This window comes from Cervus elaphus, chromosome 12 (assembly GCF_910594005.1).
Source record: "Cervus elaphus chromosome 12, mCerEla1.1, whole genome shotgun sequence".
NCBI classification, from domain to species: domain Eukaryota; kingdom Metazoa; phylum Chordata; class Mammalia; order Artiodactyla; family Cervidae; genus Cervus; species Cervus elaphus.
In genome coordinates this window covers 53,020,149-53,041,912 of record NC_057826.1, presented here as the reverse complement: position 1 = coordinate 53,041,912, position 21,764 = coordinate 53,020,149, and the positions used below count along the sequence as shown (strand labels likewise).

Genomic DNA, 21,764 nt, shown 5'->3' with positions numbered 1-21,764 from the left:
CCCAGTCTCCTGCATCTTTTGCATTGGCAGGCAGATTCTTTGCAACTAGCGCCATCTGCCACCCAAAGAGAGAGGCCATTAGGTAAGTTTCATTCTTGTTTAAGAATGATGCTAATCTTGGCAGAGGACTTTTCCAAGAGTTCCTAAATTCTTATGGAACCTGAACAAATTATTTAGCCTCCTCTATAAAATAGGGATAATAATTGTAATTCTTAGGGTGTTTGTGAGGATGAATTAAGTTAATATTTATAAACATTTAGAAAAGTTTCTGTCAAATAACAAGACTTACATACATGTTCATAAATTAACCCTAGTTCCTATATCCCCTGTGTTCCCAACCCCAGTAAGAAAACCAAGGTCTGTAAGTAAAGAACAGCAGACTCTTGACAAGCAGACCAGACCTCCTGAATAATTTCTATTACAGAATCCTCCCCAGGGCAGCATGCTAACCCTATCCAGGGATCAGAATGTATCTAGGTCAGTTGAGGAGATGGCTAAGGCAAGAGAACACTGAAGCACTACAGTAAAACTTGGTGTTAAATTTGCAGCTAGTAGGACAGTCTTTTGGGAGGAGGGCATGACAACTCACTCCAATATTCTTGCCTGGAGAATCCCCATGGTCGGAGGAACCTGGTGGGCTGCAGTCCATGGGGTGGCAGAGAGTTGGACACGACTGAGTGACAAAGCACAGCATATAGCACAGGATAGTCTTAACGTAAAAAATGCAAATTAACTTGTATGGGATAGATAAATGCATACATTCACACATACATATGCACATATGCCATATTTCCATAAGAAATTAGTTCTCAATAGAGGAAATTTTTTTTCTCCAACAGCAAGAGAAGAAAGTACCTCTAAATCAAAATATCTAAAAACTCACAATTAGGATATGCAACCAGGGGGAATTACGATTGCTCACTCTTTTCTCAACCATTACCCTCTTCACAAAAAAATAAAATACATACACACCCACACACCCTGTCCACATCCAGCAACATCTGCTTCACCCAGGTGCAGGGCACATCCCACATCTGTTTGGTGGGCTTGGGATGCTGCTCTTATGTGGATCTGGGCTCCGTGGACAGGCCTAAGAACAAGCAGTTAAAAAACAGTCCCGCTTGCCTGTTTCCTTAGGCCTGTGCCACTTCACCGGCAGCTCTGTTCTCTAGGCCGGAAGCTGGAGCCCAGAGCCTGGTCCACGTGAACCTAGCAACAGCAGACCCTGAATTGTTCATTTGAAACTCCCTGAAGAAAGCTTCTTATCAGCTGAACTTGCTCTCTTTAAGGTTTTGATCTCAGCAAAGTTGAGTCATTCTAGGTGCTTCTGTGTGTGGTCTGGAGAGACATTCAGCCAGGGCTGCAGGGCCAGCCCCTCACCGAATTGTCCAGGACGAGCTCCTGTAGGGACCCACCGGAGGCCAGTCCCCGAGGGACATTCCCAAGAGTCATGATAACAAGATGTGCTTGTTTATTTCTGGCAGTGGGACTAGTTTTCAAAGCACAGTCACACTCAAGACAGGTTGGGGCAGGTATGACTGACCCTTCCTTACAGCTGAGAGAAGAGAGGACTAGGGGTGGGAACTCAGGGTTCATGGTGTTATTAAGTTGCAAAGGTTAAGACAGGAATGCAGTTCTCCCAGTGCCAGGCCCTGTGATCTCCACATTCTTTCGGTCTCAGACCACCCTGTAGAGCCAACCAGGTTTGTCTTGGAAACTCTCTGCCCTTTTGGTGATCCAGTGCGCTACGGTAGCCTGCCAGGACTCTCCAGCCTCACTGTCAAGCTGAGACCTGCCTCCCCTCAGTGAAAGGCACATGTTCTGAATTGTGCTTTTCTCCATCACCTCATCCAATCCCTCACTGTCATTCTAAACAGATCACAGGCCAAAGGGGAAAGTAGTGGAATTAAATGCATTTGTTCATAGATGTGAATTAATGAATAATTAATGAGAGATCAAGGCCTCCCTGGTGGCTCAGTGATAAAGAATCTGCCTGCAATGCAGGAGCCACAGGAGACGTAGGTTTGATCCCTGGGTCTGGAAGATCCCCTGGAGTAGGAAATGGCAACCCACCCCAGTATTCTTGCTTGGGAAATCCCATGGACAGAGGAGCCTGGCAAGCTACAGTCCATGAGGTCTCAGAGTCGGAACGACTGAGCAACAATGTGCACATCATATCAAATACTTTGAAATCCCCCACATAGGCTTCTGGGAGAGTACAAGTTTTAGAGCTATTGCTGGGCACAAAAAATACATCATAATGTATCTGCTTACCTCTTTTTCTAAAATATTTATTAATATTTATTTGACTGTGCTGGGTCTTAGTTGTGGCATGCAAACTCTTAGTTGCAGCATGTGAGATTTAGTTCGTTTGACCAGGGATCAAAGCACTGACAGCTTGAAATTTTAGCCACTGGACCACCTGGGAAGACCCTGGTTACCTCTTTTTAAAAAATATTTTTATTTATTAATGTGACTGTGATGGGTGTTAGTTTCAGCATTCGGGATCTTTAGTTGTGGCGTTAGAACTCTTGGTTGCAGCATGTGAGATCTAGTTTCCCTGGCCCCCTGCCCTGGGGGCATGGAGTCTTAGCCACTGGACTACCAAGGAAGCCCCGAGAGTCTGTTTTATACAAAGGTCAAAAGCAAAGTCAGCATCCCTTTCATGAGTCTCCTGAAAGAGTACCACAGTTTAAACCTCTGCAGCTGACTTCTGTTCGCACCAAGATTCTATCGTCTCCACCACAGGGTGTATCCTAGGGGGCTGCTTCTCAAACTTTGGAGTGCTCCCAGATCGCCCCAGGGTGTTTGTTCAACATGCATCTTTTGGGGCTGCTCCCCACACCTGCTGAATCACAATCTCTGACGAGAAGGTAGGCTCTAGGTGGGAGGCCTGGGCTATAATCCTGCTTCAGGAGAGTTACTTAATTGATCTGTGTCTCAGTTTTTTGTCTATAAATTGGGGCTGATAGCACCTCCCTGAGGGATTATTGAAAGGAATGAACAAGCTTGTTCAGTTGCTCAGTCACGTCAGACTCTTTGTGACCCCATGGACTGCAACACGCCAGGCTTCCCTGTCCTTCACTATGTCCTGGAGTTTGCTCAAACTCATGTCCATGAGTTGATGATGCCATCTAACCATCTCATCCTCCGTCACCCCCTTCTCCTCTTGCCCTCAATCTTTCCCAGCATCAAGGTCTTTCCCAATGAGTTGGCTCTTCGCATCAGGTAGCCAAAGTATTGGAAATTCAGCTTCAGTCCTCCCAATGAATATTCAGGGTTGATTACTGAACATATAATTATTATAATGAACAAGGAAATGTGTGCAGATCCCCCTAAGAATGGCACCTTCACCCAAGTGCTTAATAAAATTATTCTTAAGCCCCCAACTGGAGGAGCAGGGGCTCCCAGGGTCCTGCCTGCTATGGTTAGGGGGTTTCACTTTCTCAACAGAGTCTTTTGTGATTGTGGCTGAGCAGGGCTGGAAGCAGGAGGGGATGAAATATTGCTTTATGCATCTCTCTAACTTTTGAAAACTATGTCCTCCCACCGACAGGCAAGGTCTCTTGTTCTGCTTCTCGGCAACACTTCTGGCCCCCAGCAGAGCTCATGGGTGGGAGCTCAGAGAAACTGATGCAACTGTCCTGGTCCCTTCCTCCCAGTCAGCCAAGGTCAAAGTGCTTCTCTATCGGTATCTGAATACTTGCTGAAGTAGCAACGACCTCCCCAAAGACCCTTCTCTCCTGCCTCCTCATGGTCCAGACACTGCTCGGCCCTCATTAAAATCCTGGGCCTGTTTTCAAAAGTCAAAAAGTCACATGACCTGGCACAGGCAAGCACTTCATACACATCTCCACAGCAACTCCACAAAACAGGTGATGTCATTATGCCTGTTTTTCTGTTGAGAGAAATAAGGTTCAGGAAAGCTCTGTCACCTGCTTAAGTCCGTGCATCTTCCAGATGGTAGGGTGAGGATCTGAAGCCAGTGTCTGACCCTAGAGTCTACGCTTCACCTCCACTGTCCTCTGGGAGGGCTCCTGTGTCCTCTTGTAGCTTCTGCCCCTGAGCCATGCTGCAGGAGGTCCCCTGCTCTTTCCTCTCCATTCGTTCTTTCCAGTCTCCCCGGTCAGGCTCTACAGGCTTGTCTGGGTGACGCAATACTGTCATTTGATATAGACTCCAAGTGAGGCTGAACTCTTGACGGCTGTGTTATCTTGGCCAAGTTAGTTGGCCTCTCTGGGCCTTCGTTTCCTCACCTATAAAAGCAGACTCAGAAGGCAACCTAATCATGGGGTTATTATGAAGACTGTGTACTAGGCTCAGCTCAGAGCCAGCACTAGTCATTTATATATGATGTCTTTATAGTCATTTGTATCAATTACACTTTCATCTTTTAGGGCAAGAGTTAGTATCCACAGATTGTGTACCAAATCTGGCCCATCACATATTTTTGTATGGACAGTGAGATGAGTTTTTACATTTTTAAATGGCTGAAAAAATTTTAAAGAATAATATTTCATGATACATGAAAATTATATGCAACTCAAATTTCAGTGTCCAAAAAAAAAGTCCTATTGAAATACACCATGCTCATTCATTTGTATATAATCTGTGGTTACTTTCCCTCTAAAAGATCAGAGTTGAGTGGCTGTAACAGAGACTGAACTGTATGGCTGGCAAAGCCATAAATATTTACTATCTGATCTGTTAACAGAATATGTTTGCCAATCCCTGATATAGGGAATAAAGGGCTTATTCTAAAGTCTTCTGAGTAGACCCGTCCTGGGCTCTGAATTTGAACCCCTGGTGGTAAAGAAAGAGAAGTAAGGGACTTCCCTGGTGGTCCAGTGGTTAGGAATCCACCTGCCAATGCAGAGGACATGGGTTTGATCCATGGTCAGGGAACTAAAATCCCAAAAGTCATGGAGCAATTAGGACTGTGCTACTGGGGCTACAGTAGCCCCAGCTACTGACCCCAAGCTCTTGTGCTCTGCAACAAGAGAACCCTGAGTGCTGCAACTAGAGAGTAGCCCCCCTTGCTGCAACTAGAGATAACCCACATGCAGCAATGAAGACCCAGCTCAACCAAAATTAATTTATTAATTAAAATTAAAAAAGAAGGAGCAGTAAGACTCCTGTGTAACTGCTGAGCATGTTGGAAGGAGCAGTTATTCGGTATCACCACAATGTAGGTCTTGGACACAATGAGGCAGCACACACACAGAGTGTTGGCAGAAAAGGTATAAAGTTGTTAGCTGGGATTCAAAGAGACCCACCCACCATCTTCTCCCAGCAGACACACCTGGCTTCCAGAACTTCTCAGCCTGGATTTCATCTGGTGGAGTCATGAGATTGAGCCCTGGACGAGGACCTATAAGCACAAAAGCTGTACGAGCTTCCAGAACACTTTCTTAAAAATAGTTAGCATGTTCACTCCTTCTTGGCCCTTTCTTTTGCCTTGTTGCCTGGGAGATGACTGAAGATCTAGCATTCATGTCAGACAATGAAAATAAGAACCATTTCCTTGGAACGATGGAATAGTGATCTGGAAGCTGGCTAGAGTGCAAGGACTTTGAGGAACAGGGACATTGCTCCCGGCCTGAATTGCTTACCTCCAGACTTTTACAGGAGAAAAAAAAAAGAAAACAACTTTGTTTGCTGTTATTTTGAGATTCTTTTTAAAAAATCTTTGTATTTTATATTGGCATATAGCCGATTAACAATGTTGTGATTGTTTCGGGTGGACAGCAAAGGGACTCAGCCATACCTATCGGAATTCTTATCCTGAGTCAAACTTAATCCTAACTGATACAGTCTGCAAGGTGTCTTCTGGTGATAACCTCCTCTTTTCTGTCAGTGGTTCTTGACCTTCATTTTAATAGACTTTCCTTGTGTCAGAGTGTGGGGAGCTGTGGAGGGGGAGACAGCCATCCCCGGTGATTGAAGAGGTGGAGCAGGAGGGTGGTGGAACTAAGTAAGGGTCCTTCCCTTTAGCTGATTTCTGTGCTTGCCTTCCTCAGCCTTGAAAAAATGATGGTAGTTCCTTCCCTCATCTGAGCACCGAGCTGGGCACAGGCAAAGAGGTTTTAATTTATTTTTTTATTTCTTAAACTAGCCGTTTGCAGGCTCAAAACTTATCCTCTGATAGTTACCCAAGTACTGAGGGCAAGCATTGCCTTATCCAATGGAGAACTGGTCACTTCCATCCATACTTGAGTATATGTGCTCCTGAAGCAAGTATACTTCCACCCTGCTTTAAAACTTGTGTTGCCCAATGTTTCACATTGCCTGTAAAGCCAAGAGCAACATCTTTAGTCCAGCCATAAACCGCTTCAAAATATGCCTGAAGCCAACTTCTTCATATCAGCCCCTGCCTTTCGGAAAATGAGAAGTGCAGCCGCTGAAATGTTTACTTGAATAAAACACAGCTTTCCAGTGGCATCCTGTTCCTCAGGATGTTGTATAGATTAACCACTAGAGAGACCCTTCTCAGAGTTGAAAACTGTGTGTGTAGGGGGGGTGGGGGGGCAGTGGGTGGGCTTCAAGTCTTCATTGTCAGCTTCCTCACCTAAGAGCAGATGGTAGAAGATGCTGACCTGGACTGGGGCCTTGAGTATTTACTCGGGCAGATTGGATCAGGGAGCCAGGACAAAGTGGAAGAGGGAGCACTGGAAAATTTGGTCCAGACCTGCCTTGCAGTCCTAACACTCTCTACAAATCCAAGCACTGAACAGACTAGGATATTCTTTTTGTTCTCTCCATACCCTGAGATATGTGGGATCTTAGTTCCCTGACCAGGGACTGAACCCATACCTCCTGCAGTGGAAACTCAAAGTCTTAACCACTGGACCACCAGGGGAGTCCCTGGGATACATTTTTTTGAATCAGGACTCAAATCCTTTACTTTCCTAATTCAGGAACTCAGGAATCGAATGGATTTAGAGATCACAATACACCTTTCTATCTCAATGCTACTCAGGAATCAAATAGATTAGAATGATGAAGGATATTTAGACTTAATATTTTAGGAGAAAAAAAATACATTGGATGTAAGGTAAAATATCCCCCCACTTGACACCCAATGGGTCATTATTTTATAAAACTATAATAATTAAGCTTATAGAACAAATTTATTTCTGGAGTCATGTTTATTAAAAGATTGCAACTTTTAGGGTGCTTATATATTTTTTTCTCTAGAACCAGAATGATGACAAGATGGTTTATAACTGTCACTGTTTTCATGGCCACAGGTTGGCTGCTATAGCGTCAAGTTCAATTTCCTCAAAAGATGTTCAAGATCCTCCACAATGTTAGCCGTGTTTTCCTAACCAGCTAAACCATCTCACTGTCTACCCATGTATGTCTGCTCATTCCTTGCCTTGGCTATCAGCTCTCTGTGCTAGGAACTTATTCTCCCTCTCCTTTGCCTTCCAAATATAATCCCTTTTTTTAGAAAGAAATACTGCTCTTCTGAACTGTAATCCTCAGAATGGATACCACCAGTTCAAACACTGCAGACTTTAGCTGTTTGCTTTCCTAAGGTGCGCGCACATAAGCCTCCTTCCATAACAAAACCATAAGCTACTTAAAGATGAAGACTGGGCCAATGCTTTCTTTTCTTTCCTTTCCTTTTTCACTTCTATATCCAGGGTCAGGCTAGTACCAGAATTTCAATAAGTATGTCTGGATCCCTGCTAAATGTGCCACTTGTTCAAAGGCAGACATTCAACTCAGAAGTGCACCAGGACCAAGTGGGAACCAGAGATAATAAAACCCCATAAAATGCAATTTCCTGTTTTCTGTGATGCCAGAGTCAAAGATTTCTACTGTATCTCCTAGGAAATATAGAGCGGATCAAAATTGAAAAATGGAAGGAAGCTGAACTGAAAAGCTGCTAAGGAAACAAAAACAAAGCAATGAGTTTTCCTGGCCATAGATTTCTCCCCCTCCCCCAACCCAGGTGACCAGTTGCAAGGTAAGGCCATCCTTTCCCAAGTTCAGAGCCTGCCCTACCTGTGTAGGTAGGGCCCCTCATTCCATTCTGCCTTTTGAAACCTCTGTAGGTGAGAGGCTGACTGAAGGTGCTCTCCTAGCAGCCAGGGGCTTCTCAGATGGCGCTAGTGGTAAAGAACCCGCCTGCCAATGCAGGAGACGACACAAAAGACTCAGGTTAGATCACTGGGTCAGGAAGATCCCCTGGAGGAGGAATTGGCAACCCACTCCAGTATTCTTGACTGGGAAATCCATGGACAGAGGAGCCTGACAGGTTACAATCCATGGAGTCACAAAAGAGTTAGACACGACTGAGCACATACACACGCCTAGCTGCCAAGGCAGAGGGCCAAAGACCGGATGACAGGTCCTGTGTCTAGGGAGGGCTCTGAAGTTTTGCTTGGCAAAGTGGGCAGTGTCCATACTACATTTCCCAGACTATCCTGCTAGCTGCTCTTGGTGGGAGTCTCCCACTGGGGACTCCAAAGCAGGAGAAGAAACCAGCCTACACTGTCTCTTGCTCTTGGCAGCATCAGGAGGGTGGTGAGCAGGGTGGTAAATAGCAAGTGGCAAGAAATCTAGGCGGCCAGCAGCAGTGAGGGCTCTAGCATCTTGCTGTCTGGGGCGTCCCTTCTCTCTGTGTTCTCCTGCTCCTTCACTATCTTTGCAACCAGCTCTTTGCATGAAATATGCAGAGCAGGTACTGATTTCCTATCTGGACCTTGCTGATACAGATGCCAAATTAAACAGTCCAAAACCTGGATGCTGTGGATAGAACAAAAGGGCCCAGGGGGAGACCCAAACTGGGCAGAAAAGTGAGGAAATGCAGGATGGAAGGCATTTGGGACCAGGAGGACAGCCACCTGAAAGGAAGTTTCCTCTGCTGTTTGCAGGTCGACGAGTGAGCACTAAATGGTCAGCCGGGTATTAGATCAGACCAAGCACAACGTCAGAGGCTATCCTGAGAAGAGGTGCAGAAGGAGGAGGGAAGTGTGAAGAGGGCACAGAAGTAGTGCGTGGAAGAGAAGGGCCACTAAGAGGCAATGGGGTGGTCGGGTTCCCAAAGACCCTGCCATTTCATTGCATGGCTTAGAACTGGCCTTAAAGCATAGAGTGATGAGACAGATTTCAGGCTATAGCTTAGGATCACCCATTGGAGTTAAGGCAGATTTGATAATATACTAGGTCCATCTAGTCAAGGCTATGGTTTTTCCAATAGTCATGTATGGATGTGAGAGTTGGACTGTGAAGAAAGCTGAGTGCCGAAGATTTGATGCTTTTTAACTGTGGTGTTGGAGAAGACTCTTGAGAGTCCATTGGACTGCAAAAAGATCCAACCAGTCCATCCTAAAGGAAATCGGTCCTGGGTGTTCATTGGAAGGACTGATGTTGAAGCTGAAACTCCAATACTTTGGCCACCTCATGCGAAAAGTTGACTCATTGGAAAAGACCCTGATGCTGGGAGGGATTGGGGGCAGGAGGAGAAGGGGATGACAGGGGATGAGATGGCTGGATGGCATCTCCGACTCGATGGCCATGGGTTTGGGTAAACTCCGGGAGTTGGTGATGGACAGGGAGGCCTAGTGTGCTGCAGTTCATGGGGTCACAAAGAGTCGGACACGACTGAGCAACTGAACTGAACTGAACTGATACTTTGAAAATATCTTAAAGTGGATTTGATGAACTTTAAGAAACTCAGGACTTCCCTGGTGTTCCAGTGGTTGAGAATCTGCCTGTCAATGCAGGGGACAGGGGTTGGGTCCGGGAGGATCCCACATGCCTCAGGGCAACTAAGCTCATGCGTCACAATTATTAAGTCGACGCTCTAGAGCCTGTGCTCCGAACCAAGAGAAGCTGCCTCAGTGAGAAGCCTGAGCACCACAAGGAGGAGTAGCCCCTGTTCGCTGCAACTAGAGAAAACCTGCGTGCAGCAACGAAAACCCAGTGCAGCCAAAAAATACATACATACATAAATCCAGACCTTGCTTGGGATGTAAGTTTGGTGTTACCCCAATAGAAGTTCTTTCCTTTCTCAGTGTCCCTCAGTCCCTAGGTTGAACTTGGTTCTGTCGAATAACATGCTGTGAAGGTGATGGGGTATCATCTCCAAGAACAGGTTACAATAGGCTGTGACTTGTCTTGCTAGTTCTGTCTTTCTTTGGCTCTTCTCACTTGCCGGCTTTGATAACACCATTGTGAGTTGACCTATAGAGAGGCCCATGTGGCAGGAAATTGAATATGGCCACTGGCCAACAGCCCACAGGGAACGGAATCTTGCCAACAATCTCACGAAGAGATGCCTTCCTAGTTGAGTCTTGAAAAGTCTTCAGCTCCAGCTGACATCTTGAATGAAAGACCCAGCAAAGCCACACCCAGATTCCTGACTCATAGAAACTTGGTGATAATAAATGTTGTTTTAAACCTCTGAGTTGTGGGGTGATTTGTTACACAGCCTAGAGAGCTGATACAGATACTCTACCTTGAGTTTAGCCAAGATGAGGGTTTCTTACCCAACCCCCTCCTCTATTTGCAAATCCAGGGCATGAGCCCCATTCAGCAGTGCATGGACAGGGATAAATGACCAATGACCCCCTTGAAGACTGACCCAAAGGAGAGGCAGGATTCTTTGAAAGGAAAAGAAGCGTAGGAGATAAATAAACTAAGAGGGAACAGTGGGGGTGTGGGGAGGGTGAAATTGGGGGAAACCTTGCAGAAGGAAGTAGTCCTTACAGCTGAGAGCTAGGCCCACACCTGCTCCAGGGGCTGGGTTACAAGTGAACTTTCATCAGAGCTGACCCTCAGCCACGTACATCTCTGTATGTACAGTCTGAAAGGGTATATGCCAGTCTCTTAACAGTGGAGACCTCCAGCAGATGGGATTAGAGAGGACCTTTTTCTTCCTTTCTTCTTGTAGATTTCCATCTTGGATAGTGATTTAAAATTTTTTTATATTATTTTTATAAACATAAAATTTATATTAGTAAGTACTATAGAACCTTCTTGAAAGTTTGATTTGGATTGCATTAATTTGATAATGACATCATCTCTAGAATGATTTTCTCGTCCTGTACATTGCGTACAGTGTTACTGTTACATTTTTCAGTAACATTTGGTTACACAGCATGTGTGTGTGTGTGTTGCCCACTGTTTATTCATAGGCCTCACTTTAGTACTATGACTAGGAAATAGGTATTTACAGATGAGGAAACAGGCTCCTGACTTGCTGGGAACTGGGCTCCCAATCTGAATCAAGATGAAACAGAAGCATGACCTTTTCTCCAGGTTCCCTAGAGTCTAAAGCAGTGGTCCCCAACCTTCTTGGCACCAGGCACTGGTTTTCTGGAAGACAGGTTCTCCACGGACGGGGGGCGGTGGGTGGTGAACTGTTAGGTGATAATTTGAGAGATGGGGAACGATAGGGAGTAGCAGATGAGGATGAAGCTGTGCTTGCTCACTTGCTCACCTCCTACTATGTGGCTTGGTTCCTAACAGATCGCAGACCAGTACCAGGCCATAGCCCAGGGGTTGGGGACCCCTGCTCTGAAGAACATAAACTGGGTGTAGACAAGATAAGCTGTGTGATATCCATTCCATAGTTCATGAAGCTCTTTCTCCTTTGGCCAACCAATCACAGCCTACAATATACTATAGAAGCATGCATTAGTATGGAGTTGTGGACTGTTGGGGCTTAAAAATATTAAAACTTAACTTCACTCTAATAATTGTACTAGCCTATATGAGACACTTTTATTTCAAGAATCCAGGATTTTCCTCATCATTAAAGGTAAGCATCCTCAAGCACCTTCAGAATGTACCATATACTTTTCCATTTCACACATCAGTAGCCATTTTTCTTTAAAGTTGTGTGTTTTTGATGAGTATAAGCTTTTTTTTTATGTTTCAGAAGAGGCTTTCCTGAAGAAAACTAGGGTCAGATGAGACTCTTTTCTCTTGGAGGCTCTAAGCCGTCTGCTGAGAAGCTCTTAGTGGCACAGGGCAGAGCAGGTGCTCTGGTGTCAGAGGAACTAGGTTTGAACCCTGATTCTGCCATTTATTTTTTTCATATTTATTTACTTATTTGACCGTGTCAGGTCTTAGTTATAGCACACCAGATCTTTGCTCTTTGTTGCAGGATCTTTAGTTGTAGCACGTGGGATGTAGTTCCCTGAACAGGGATTGAACCCAGGTCCCCTGCATTTGGAGTGTGGAGTCTTAACCACTGGACCATCTGGGAAGTCCCTCTGCCATTTCTTACTGTGTGTCCTTGAGTAACTTACTTTACTCCTTTATCAGTTAGGAAAACAGAGACCCGCTGACTGTTTTACCAGAGAGAATTTTATATAGGGAATTGATTAAATCAGTGCCACATGGAATACAGAAGCAAAAAGGTAAGCCAGCAAGAACACAGAGTAAAATCATAGAAAGCAGCAGTTTTGTCCCCTCTAGGGCTGTGGGGGGTTGGGGGGAACATGAAAGAAAAGCTGGGATTCTTAGAATCTAGAAGCTGTCAGGAGCGGCACTGTGGAGTGGGAGCCCAGATCTTTGAAGGGAAGGGCCATCACTGAGAGGGTGTTGACAGGCGCAGGAAGCTGAGGGAAGTGGCAATCCCTCCTTCCTTCTCCTTGCACCCCTTGTTGGCAGAACCTGACAAAGCAAAGAAGAAAAGAGTTTGGAGAATCCCAGTCTCAGTGGTGCTAGTCATAAAGAAACCTCCTGCCAATGCAAGAGACATAAAGGACACGGATTCAATCCCTGGGCCTGGAAGATCCCCTGGAGAAAGAAATGGTAACCCACTCCAGTATTCTTGCCTGGAGAATCCCATGGACAGAGGAGCCTTGTGGGCCACAGTTCAAGGCATCTCAAAGAGTTGGAAATGACTGAGCATCTCAGCACACATACACAGCTCCTAGAGTCACAGTGCAGTGTATGGGGTAGCTGCGTTGCCTCAGCTTCTTCAACGAGAATTAGAAACGATAAGAGTACTTACCAAAAGCTTGCATTGTAACCAAGCAGAGCCTTGTAGGGCTCCTGGGCAAAAAGCCTTCTGGGTCCCCAATTTCTTATTTGTAGGAAATAGATTTCATTCTGCCTCCAGGATCTTCCCTGAGTTCCAAAGGGCAGGTTCAAGAAGCTGCTGATTAGGGAAGGGAGGGGGTGCAGGGAGAATGGAAGAATTATCTAGAAACAATAGTGCAGCCTTATGGTAGGGCCTTGGTTCACCCCTCAAGGGACATACATAACAATATCTTGTATGGCAAAACCAATACAATATTGTAAAGAAAATAATAAATAAATAAATTTTAAAAAAAGAAAACTAAAAACAAAACCAAACAAAAACAAAAAACAGTATCTTTGAGCTGTTTTGCAGATACTGAAACCCCCACCAGGTGGAAGAAGTTAACTGCATGCTGCCCACAAGGAGGTAGACCCCAGACCAGTTAGAACCAGAAGATTAATGATGCTGACTCTCAATTACCTCACCACCAACCAATCAGAAGAACGTCCATGAGCTGATCATGCCCTCCTCTATTAATCATTGCTATAAAACTCTTCACTATTGCCTCCAGGTTGAGACACACAGTTTTGAGGACATTATCCTGCTATGGCCCCCCTTTCGCCTGGCAAAGTAATAAAGCTATTATTTTCTAGTTTGTCCAAAACTTTGTCTCTGAGAATAAATTTGGCACCCATGTACAAAGGCCAAATTTCGGCTACATTATGAGCATGAAATGAGATCATGACATTGAAGTGTCAACCCAGTGCCTGGTGAATAGCAGGGCTTCATTTTTGGTGTCTTACTGTTTTATTGGAAAAGATTTTGACACTGGGAAATATTGAGGGCAGGAGGAGAAGGGGACGACAGAGGATGAGATGGTTGGGTGGGATCACCGACTCAATGAACATGAGTTTGAACAAACTCCGGGAGATGGTGAAAGACAGGGAAGCCTGGTGTGATACAGTCCATGGGGTCGAAAAGAGTTGGACATGACTGAGCTACTGGACAACAACTGTTAATAAACCACATTCAGTTTAAGAAATATGCCTTTGAAATCAGTGTCAAAGTGTTAGGTACTTAGAATAGGAAAAAGAGTCCAAAATGGCGGTAACTGCAAGACAAAGAAGGAGAAGCCCGTGAAAATAGAACAAAGGAAGGTCCGAGGACCAGAGTGAGAACCTCCGGTGAAACAAGCAGCCCTCCTGGCTAGTCGTTTACATAGGGCAGGCTCAGGGAGAGGAAGCCACGATGGATTGAGGCTCTTCTTTTAGGTTGGCCTGCCCTCATGCCTCGAGGTTGTATTTTCCTTTGCTTGCGAAGTAAAACTGAGCTGTAACCGAGCTGTAACACTGGTCTGTTGTTTCAAATTTTCACTGATTTGAGACAGACCGGAGGAAATTACCCACTCCCCCGACAAAAGAATAAGAAACATTTATTTTACTTTTAAAAATTTTTTTTATTTTTTAAATTTATTTATTTTAACTGGAGGCTAATTACTTTACAATATTGTAGTGGTTTTTGTCATACATTGACATGAATCAGCCATGGGTGTATATGTGGCCCCCATCCTGAACCCCCCTCCCACCTCCCTCGCCATACCATTCCTCAGGGTTGTCCCAGTGCACAAGCTTTGAGTGCCTTGTTTCATGCATCAAACTTGGACTGGGGATCTATTTCATATATGGTAATATACACGAAGCTGAAACTCCAGTACTTCGGCCACCTCATGCGAAGAGTTGACTCATTGGAAAAGACCCTGATGCTGGGAGGGATTGGGGGCAGGAGGAGGAGGGGACGACAGAGGATGAGATGGCTGGATGGCATCACCGACTCGAAGGGCATGAGTTTGAGTAAACTCCGGGAGTTGGTGATGGACAGGGAGGCCTGGCATGCTGTGATTCATGGGGTCGCAAAGAGTCGGACACAACTAAGCGACTGAACTGAGCTGAACTGAATATACACAAAACATTAATTTTTTTATGTGCAAATTGTTTATTCACATGTAAGGGCATGAATTGGTAGAGGAGAGAAGGACACAGGAAGGGAAAGGAGGGGTGAAGATAAGGGAAAAAAGTGGCTAAGCCTGGGAACAGTTACTTTTTTAAAAAAAAAATGTGTTTATTTGGCTCCTCCGGGCCTTAATTGCAGCACACAGGATCTTCAACCTTCATTATGGCCTGCAGAACCTTTTGTTGTGGCATACAAACTCTTAGTTGAGGCATGTGATATCTACTTCCCAGACCAAGAATTGAATCTGGGCCCCACTGCACTGGGAGTATGGAGCCTTAGCCACTGGACCCGATAGTGGAAGTCCCAATAGTGACTCTTGCTTGCAAATGGTGGTTATACTGGTTACCCAGCAGCAAGCAGGGACATTCTTTGAGTAGGCTGACTAGGTGTATCAATTTATGGATTTTCTAAATATCCCGAGAGCTTGGCTGTGAGTGCATCAGGCAGACTAGTGTGTCAGCATCCTTCGGCCAGCACCACCACCTTTGTCAGGTAAGGGCTGCACTAGTTCCCTCCTTGGGAGGTCTCACCTGGGTTGGTACTTCAATCTGGGTCTCACCCAGTGATTCTAAACCTTGGCTGACCTTGGAATTGCCTGGAGCTTTGAGGAGCTAAAGCCCAGCTCCATCTCTACCAATTGTGATGTAATTAATACGGGGTGCTGGGTAGTAGGATTTCTAAAATTTCCCAAGGTGATTTTGAGGTGTGTCCAGGTTTGAGAACCACTGCTGTAAACAAAGCAATCTGAACTGGTGTTGTCTGAATTAACAAATCAATTCAATTTTTAAAAATAGGTCTGCTTAGGGACTTCCCTGGTAGTCCAGTGGCTAAGATTCTGAGGTCCCAATGCAGGGGGCTTGGTTTCAACCCTTGATCAGGCAACTAGATCCCACATGAGGCAAATAAGAGTTCACATGTCTCAACTAAAGTTCCTGCATGCCACAACACAGATGGAAAATCCTGATCCCTGAGTGCTGCAGTTAAGATCCAGCTAGAGCTGAATAAATTGATTAACCAATTAATTAAAGAATAAGGAAAATAAAAAGTTCAGCTTAAAGAGGAAATAATTGACAATAGAGCAATTTGTTTAAATTAAGAAAAAGAAAGGAAAGAAAAAACATGAAATGTTTTGCTATGCAAACTAGTACAGCCGCTATGGAGAACAGTGTGGAGATTCCTTAAAAAACTGGAAATAGAACTGCCATATGACCCAGCAATCCCACTCCTGGGCATACACACCAAGGAAACCAGATGTAAAAGAGACACGTGTACCCCAATGTTCATTGCAACACTGTTTATAATAGCCAGGACATGGAAGCAACCTAGATGCCCATCAGCAGATGAATGGATAAGGAAGCTGTGGTACATATACACTACAGAATATTACTCAGCCATTAAAAAGAAATTCATTTGAATCAGTTCTAATGAGATGGACGAAACTGGAGCCCATTATACAGAGTGAAGTAAGCCAGAAAGATAAACACCAATACAGTATACTAACGCATATATATGGAATTTAAAAAGATGGTAACAATAACCCTATATGCAAAATGGAAAAAGAGACACAGATGTACAAAACAGACTTTTAGACTCTGTGGGAGAAGGCGAGGGTGGGATGTTCAGAGAGAACAGCATTGAAACAACTATACTATCAAGGGTGAAACCCAGCCCAGGTTGGATGCATGAGACAAGAGCTCAGGGCTGGTGCACTGGGACGACCCAGAGGGATGGGATGGGGAGGGAGGCAGGAGGGGGGATTGGGATGGGGAACACATATAAATCCATGGCTGATTCATGTCAATGTATGGCAAAAACCACTACAATATTGTAAAGTAATTAGCCTCCAACGAATAAAAATAAATGGGAAAAAAAAAAAAAACTAAAGTAGAATGAAATACAGTGCTCAACCGGGGGATGGGGGGTGGGGGGGAGGGGGAAAGAAATGTTTTGCTAAAACAAAGTAAGAAATAGGTAAACACTAAAAGCCGTTTCCCAGATCTGTTAAATTAGAACCTTGGAGATCTGATGGGAATCTAGAGGCTTTTTGTTGTTGTTGTTCATTGTCAGAAAGCATTTAACAGGAGGCTTCCTGTGTGCTGTTTTGGGTCTGTCAGGAATCCTTTGGTCCTTATTAATTCCTGAATATTCAGGAATTAAGAGGAGAGTCACACCTTTCTCAGGGCTGAGGAATCCAGGCATTTCCTTTGTTAGTTTCTCATTATGGTGATAAGTACCCTCTTCTCTCTTTAATAGGGATCGCCTATTTTGTAAGTCTGGAATTTTAATCTTTATCTTTGCTGAGAATAACTACCTTGTAAGACAGTATATATGCCCACACCATGTTGATTAAAACACCTTTGCTCCATCAGAGCTTGGGTCCTCATGTCTTTCTTTGTCTCTCTGTCTCTTTCTGGCTGATTCCCTGGAGCGTGAAAGCTGGCTGCGTAACCCAGGGAATGTTAGCTTCTTTCCTTCTTTCACTCTCTCATCGTCAACTCCGGACCACCTGGTTCCAGTCCAATAAAGGACCAACAGTTCATATTTTTTTTCCCATATGGTTTATCACAGGGTATTGAATATAGCTCCCTGTGCCATACAGTAGGAGGGAATCTCAAGTTTTAAAAGTAGCCCAAGTGATTCTGATGATCCGCCAGCTTGGGGAACCCTGCAGGTAAAGTACAATTCATTAACTTTTCAGAAATTCCTCTTGATATTAACATCTTCTTGGCTTAACTTGCCTTCATGTTGGATCCAGACTTAATTAGAATATGTCCTCCAAGTATATCCTGCATTTTTGCAACAGATCATTCCTGGATTCTCCCAAAGTCCCCTTTACTTAAAAACCCCTGCAAATTTTCACAGTTGTAGGCTGTACACACTTTACTAAAGGACACTCTTCAGTGGTGGCCTTTGCCCACCTGATTTCTTCCTAATAGCAAATGCCTTAGGTTAGGTACAGTGTAACTTGAGTGATGAACAGTGCAGTCCTGGAAAATGAGCCTGTTTGGGGCAGTCAGGAAGGCAGGGCTCAGGAGGGGAGGAGATAGCCCCAGCCCTTAGATTCTGAGTTGAAGAGGCCAGCATCTCAGCTGTGCCTTCATTCAGTAGTGGGAAAGGGATGAGAGACACTTTTCCCCGAACTGATCAAATAAACCACACCAAGACCATTTCAGGGCCAGGGGCTGCCGCAGATTCATTAGATGGCCCTGGGGCCCAGGTAAAGGGCCCATTTATCACCTCTAGGTGTGTGACCTATGTAGGGTGTAGAACAGAGCTACCCTGTAGTGGGGTTGCTCACCAGAGTGCTGATGACTTGCAGAGTAGGCTCAGTTGGTCATTTTGAAGGCCAAGGTAAACAAAAACACTTAGCTAAGTATAGTACAATTTGTGATGAAATGTGGGCATGTGTTATCAGACCATTTCAACACCCACCTTGGTCAGAATAGAGTTGTTTTCTTCTTTATCTTATAGATCAGTATTGTGGAAATGCAAAGGCGGGGGGAATTAGAAAACAGTGTGTGCTATTAGATTCACTTTATGCAGAAAAGCAATTTTATGACTACAAAAAAGCTGGAGGGATAGATTAAATAATAATATGTTAATAGTTTTCTTTGCATGTAGGACTTAGCAGTAATTTAAAATCTCCTCTTTGTTAATCTATATTTTCTTAAGTGTGAAAGTGAAAATGTTAGTTGCTCAGTCTTGTCAGACTCTTTGTGACCCCACGGACTGTAGTCTGCCAATCTCCTCTGTCCATGAAATTCTCCAGGCAAGCATACTGGAATGGGTAGCCATTGCCTTCTCTAGGGGATCTTCCCAACCCAGGGATCGAACTTGTGTTTCCTGCATTACAGGCAGACTCCTTATCGTCTGAGCCACCAGGGAAGCCTATTTTTTTTTTCTAAAGTTTATACCAAATACATTTAATTATCAAATTAAAATTTAAGAAGTAGAGGTAGGTCCCGACGGCCCTCGGAGCTGCAGCCGCCTTTCGCGCCCTCCTTGCCGACACTATGCTCCAGTTCTTGCTTGGATTTACTCTTGGCAACGTGGTGGGAATGTATCTGGCTCAAAACTATGACATACCAAACCTGGCTAAAAAACTTGAAGAAATTAAAAAAGACGTGGACGCTAAGAAGAAACCCCCTAGTTGCTGAAGCCAACTCCAGCACTGCCTTCTGGATAAACTGTGTACTGTTCTCCAGGGCCTCCTTTACCGTCTGAACCAAAAGCTTTTGTTTTAATCTCCAGCCTCAGCAGTTTTCGTTTTCGCTAGACCTTGCATTGCCTTACAGCACAAAAGGGACCAGAAGTTAAGAACGACCCTTATTTCTCCCAATATCCTCACTTCTTCCCTTCCTCCTTCCAGCCTCTTGGGAGGTCCTGAGAATGGAATCATGGTGCTCAATTAGTTATCATACCTTTAGTTAGTAGTCTCTCCCTTATTCTTTGAGATTTCTACTACCTTTTCCAAAAGAAAAATGGATGAGTTTTGTGTAGTTGATGAGATCCAAATAATGCGTGTTTCAGAGTCTGGTAATTATAATGGGTTTTTAAACGTTTGGTACTAAATTATGTTGTTTCACAGTAGCAATTAAAATGAAAATCTGGAAGCTAAAAAAAAAAAAAAAGAAGTAGAATTGTCTTAGTCCATGAACTATTAAAAAAAACACAACAATCTGGGTAGGTTATAAACAACAAACATTTATTTCTCATAGTTATAGAGCCTGGGACATCCAAGATCAAGATGCCTACAGAGTCAGCACCTGGTGGGAACGATTTCCTAGCCCATAGATGGCTATCTTCTCGACATGTCCTCAACATGGCAGAAAGATTAAAGGAGTTCTCTAGGATCTGTTTTACAAGGGCGCTAGTCCCATTCAGCAGATGAATTTTGTGCAACACAAACATTCAGTCTATAGCAATGACTTTATAGACAGGAAAGGAAAAGCTGTGGAGAAGTAGAGTCTCATGTGGGCTGGGGAGAAAGATGTTGGCAAGCCCAGTTTCCAAGTCATTGTGCAGACATAGGATAAAATTGCACAATGTATCAATATCTATTTGTTGATTGACTGGTTTAAATCAGAAGGAAGAAATCAGAGGAGGAAATGTCTGAGGTGCATGTAAGGAAATCACATTTAAGTAAGTAAGGAAGCCATATTTGAGTCTTCATGTTTCCCTGCAAAGTATCTCATAAAGGCTCTGCATATAGTCTTAGATGAAACATGTCTTTCATGTGTTTATCTATTGAAGAAGAGAGAAATTTTAAGTGGTAGCCCTTCAAAGAGAAGGCCAATTTAATGCAGTATAAGTTAAACATTTGTGTCCTGGCAAGGGCTTTTATTTTTCTGGAAGAAAAGAAAAAAATTCAGAGCAAACCTCATCTACTGTGACACTCCCCAAACAGATTTTGATCTTCATTCCTCCAAAAAAAATTTTTTTCCACAGTTTAGTTCTCTCTTCATTACATTTTGAGGGCCTTTGATGTCTTCAAATCCAGCCTTTAGGAATAGCCAACTAATTAATCTTCTCCCAGAAGCAGATGCTTTGGAAAAAATGATAATTAGGAGGTGAGTGAAAAAAGCTTTCATCTCAAATATTTACTAATGAGTAAGAATGTTCGTCTTACCTCTGCCGAGAAGACCACAGAGTTCTGTCCACCCCAAGTCTGGTTGCACAAAGGTCTTCTTGATTTTTTCTTTTTCATTTAAACTTCTCATCACAGCATCATGTTTTGGTGAGCGCTGGATTTTTGAAGTGGTCTTTGTTTTGGGTTATGGTTTGCAATTCTAATTGTTACGATCAAGTCAGTCAACTCCATGCTGCCAGATGAGAATGATCACATTCTACCGTAACAAATTGGGTAGCACCTACTAACTAGTTGGGGAGCCCCAGGAAGAGGTCCCTCACCCCTCTAAGGCCCAAAGATGGGGTAGGGTTGAGGTGGAATTACACAGAGGTAGAAAATGGGTAAACCATTCTACATGGGAGGATTACTTCTCCCAGCATTCTGAACACTTAAAAAAATTAATTATTTTTTAAATAGATAATACACGCATGAGGCACAAAACCGAAAAGGTACAAAGAAGGCGGCAGAGGATCAGATGCTTAGATAGCATCACTGACTAAATGAACTTGAATTTGAGCAAACTCGGGGAGATAGTGGAGGACAGAGGAGTCTGACATGGTGCAATTCATATGGCCGTAAAGAGTCAGACATGACTTGGTGACTGACCAATAGCAACAAAAGGATATACAGTGATGTTAAATGTATTTCACGCAGGCACATAGCTTATGGCTATGCATGTAGTTCACTGCACAACTCCTGGGAAACCTAATTCATAGTTTAAAATTTTTATATACTTATTTTTTCAGGATAAACTCCGTTTTCTTATTATATAAACAATCTATCTTGTTGGAAAATACTGAAAAGTCCAAAGTATGTAAAAATAAACTGTTTTTCCAGCCAACTAGTGATAACATCTGCCTGCATTTGGATGTGGTTTCTTTCAGCTTTTTAAAAACACATACATTTGCTAAGTGCATTAAATAACACACTTGCATTAACTAATTGCATTTCGACTCCCATCTGCTAGTCACTTCAGCGTCCTCCCAAAGTCTAACCACAGCTAGGGCCCAGAAGGCTTCGTTTCATATAAATAAAATAATGTTTAGGTTGTGGATGACTGGCTCCAACCTTTAAATTGTCCTGTTCTGATACCTGAACCCCAGCTCCAACCCCGTGATTGGCCAGGAGGTGGAGGTA

General features: G+C 43.9%; 1 protein-coding gene across 1 annotated transcript; it reads left to right on the top strand.

The window, feature by feature from the left end:
* The first annotated feature begins 18,956 nt into the window (after positions 1 to 18,956).
* Positions 18,957 to 19,607, top strand: LOC122704951 (short transmembrane mitochondrial protein 1-like). Its single transcript, XM_043920099.1, has one exon. The coding sequence runs from the start codon at positions 19,012 to 19,014 to the stop codon at positions 19,153 to 19,155; it is 144 nt and encodes a 47-aa protein (XP_043776034.1). The 5' UTR covers positions 18,957 to 19,011; the 3' UTR covers positions 19,156 to 19,607.
* The last annotated feature ends 2,157 nt before the right edge of the window (positions 19,608 to 21,764 follow it).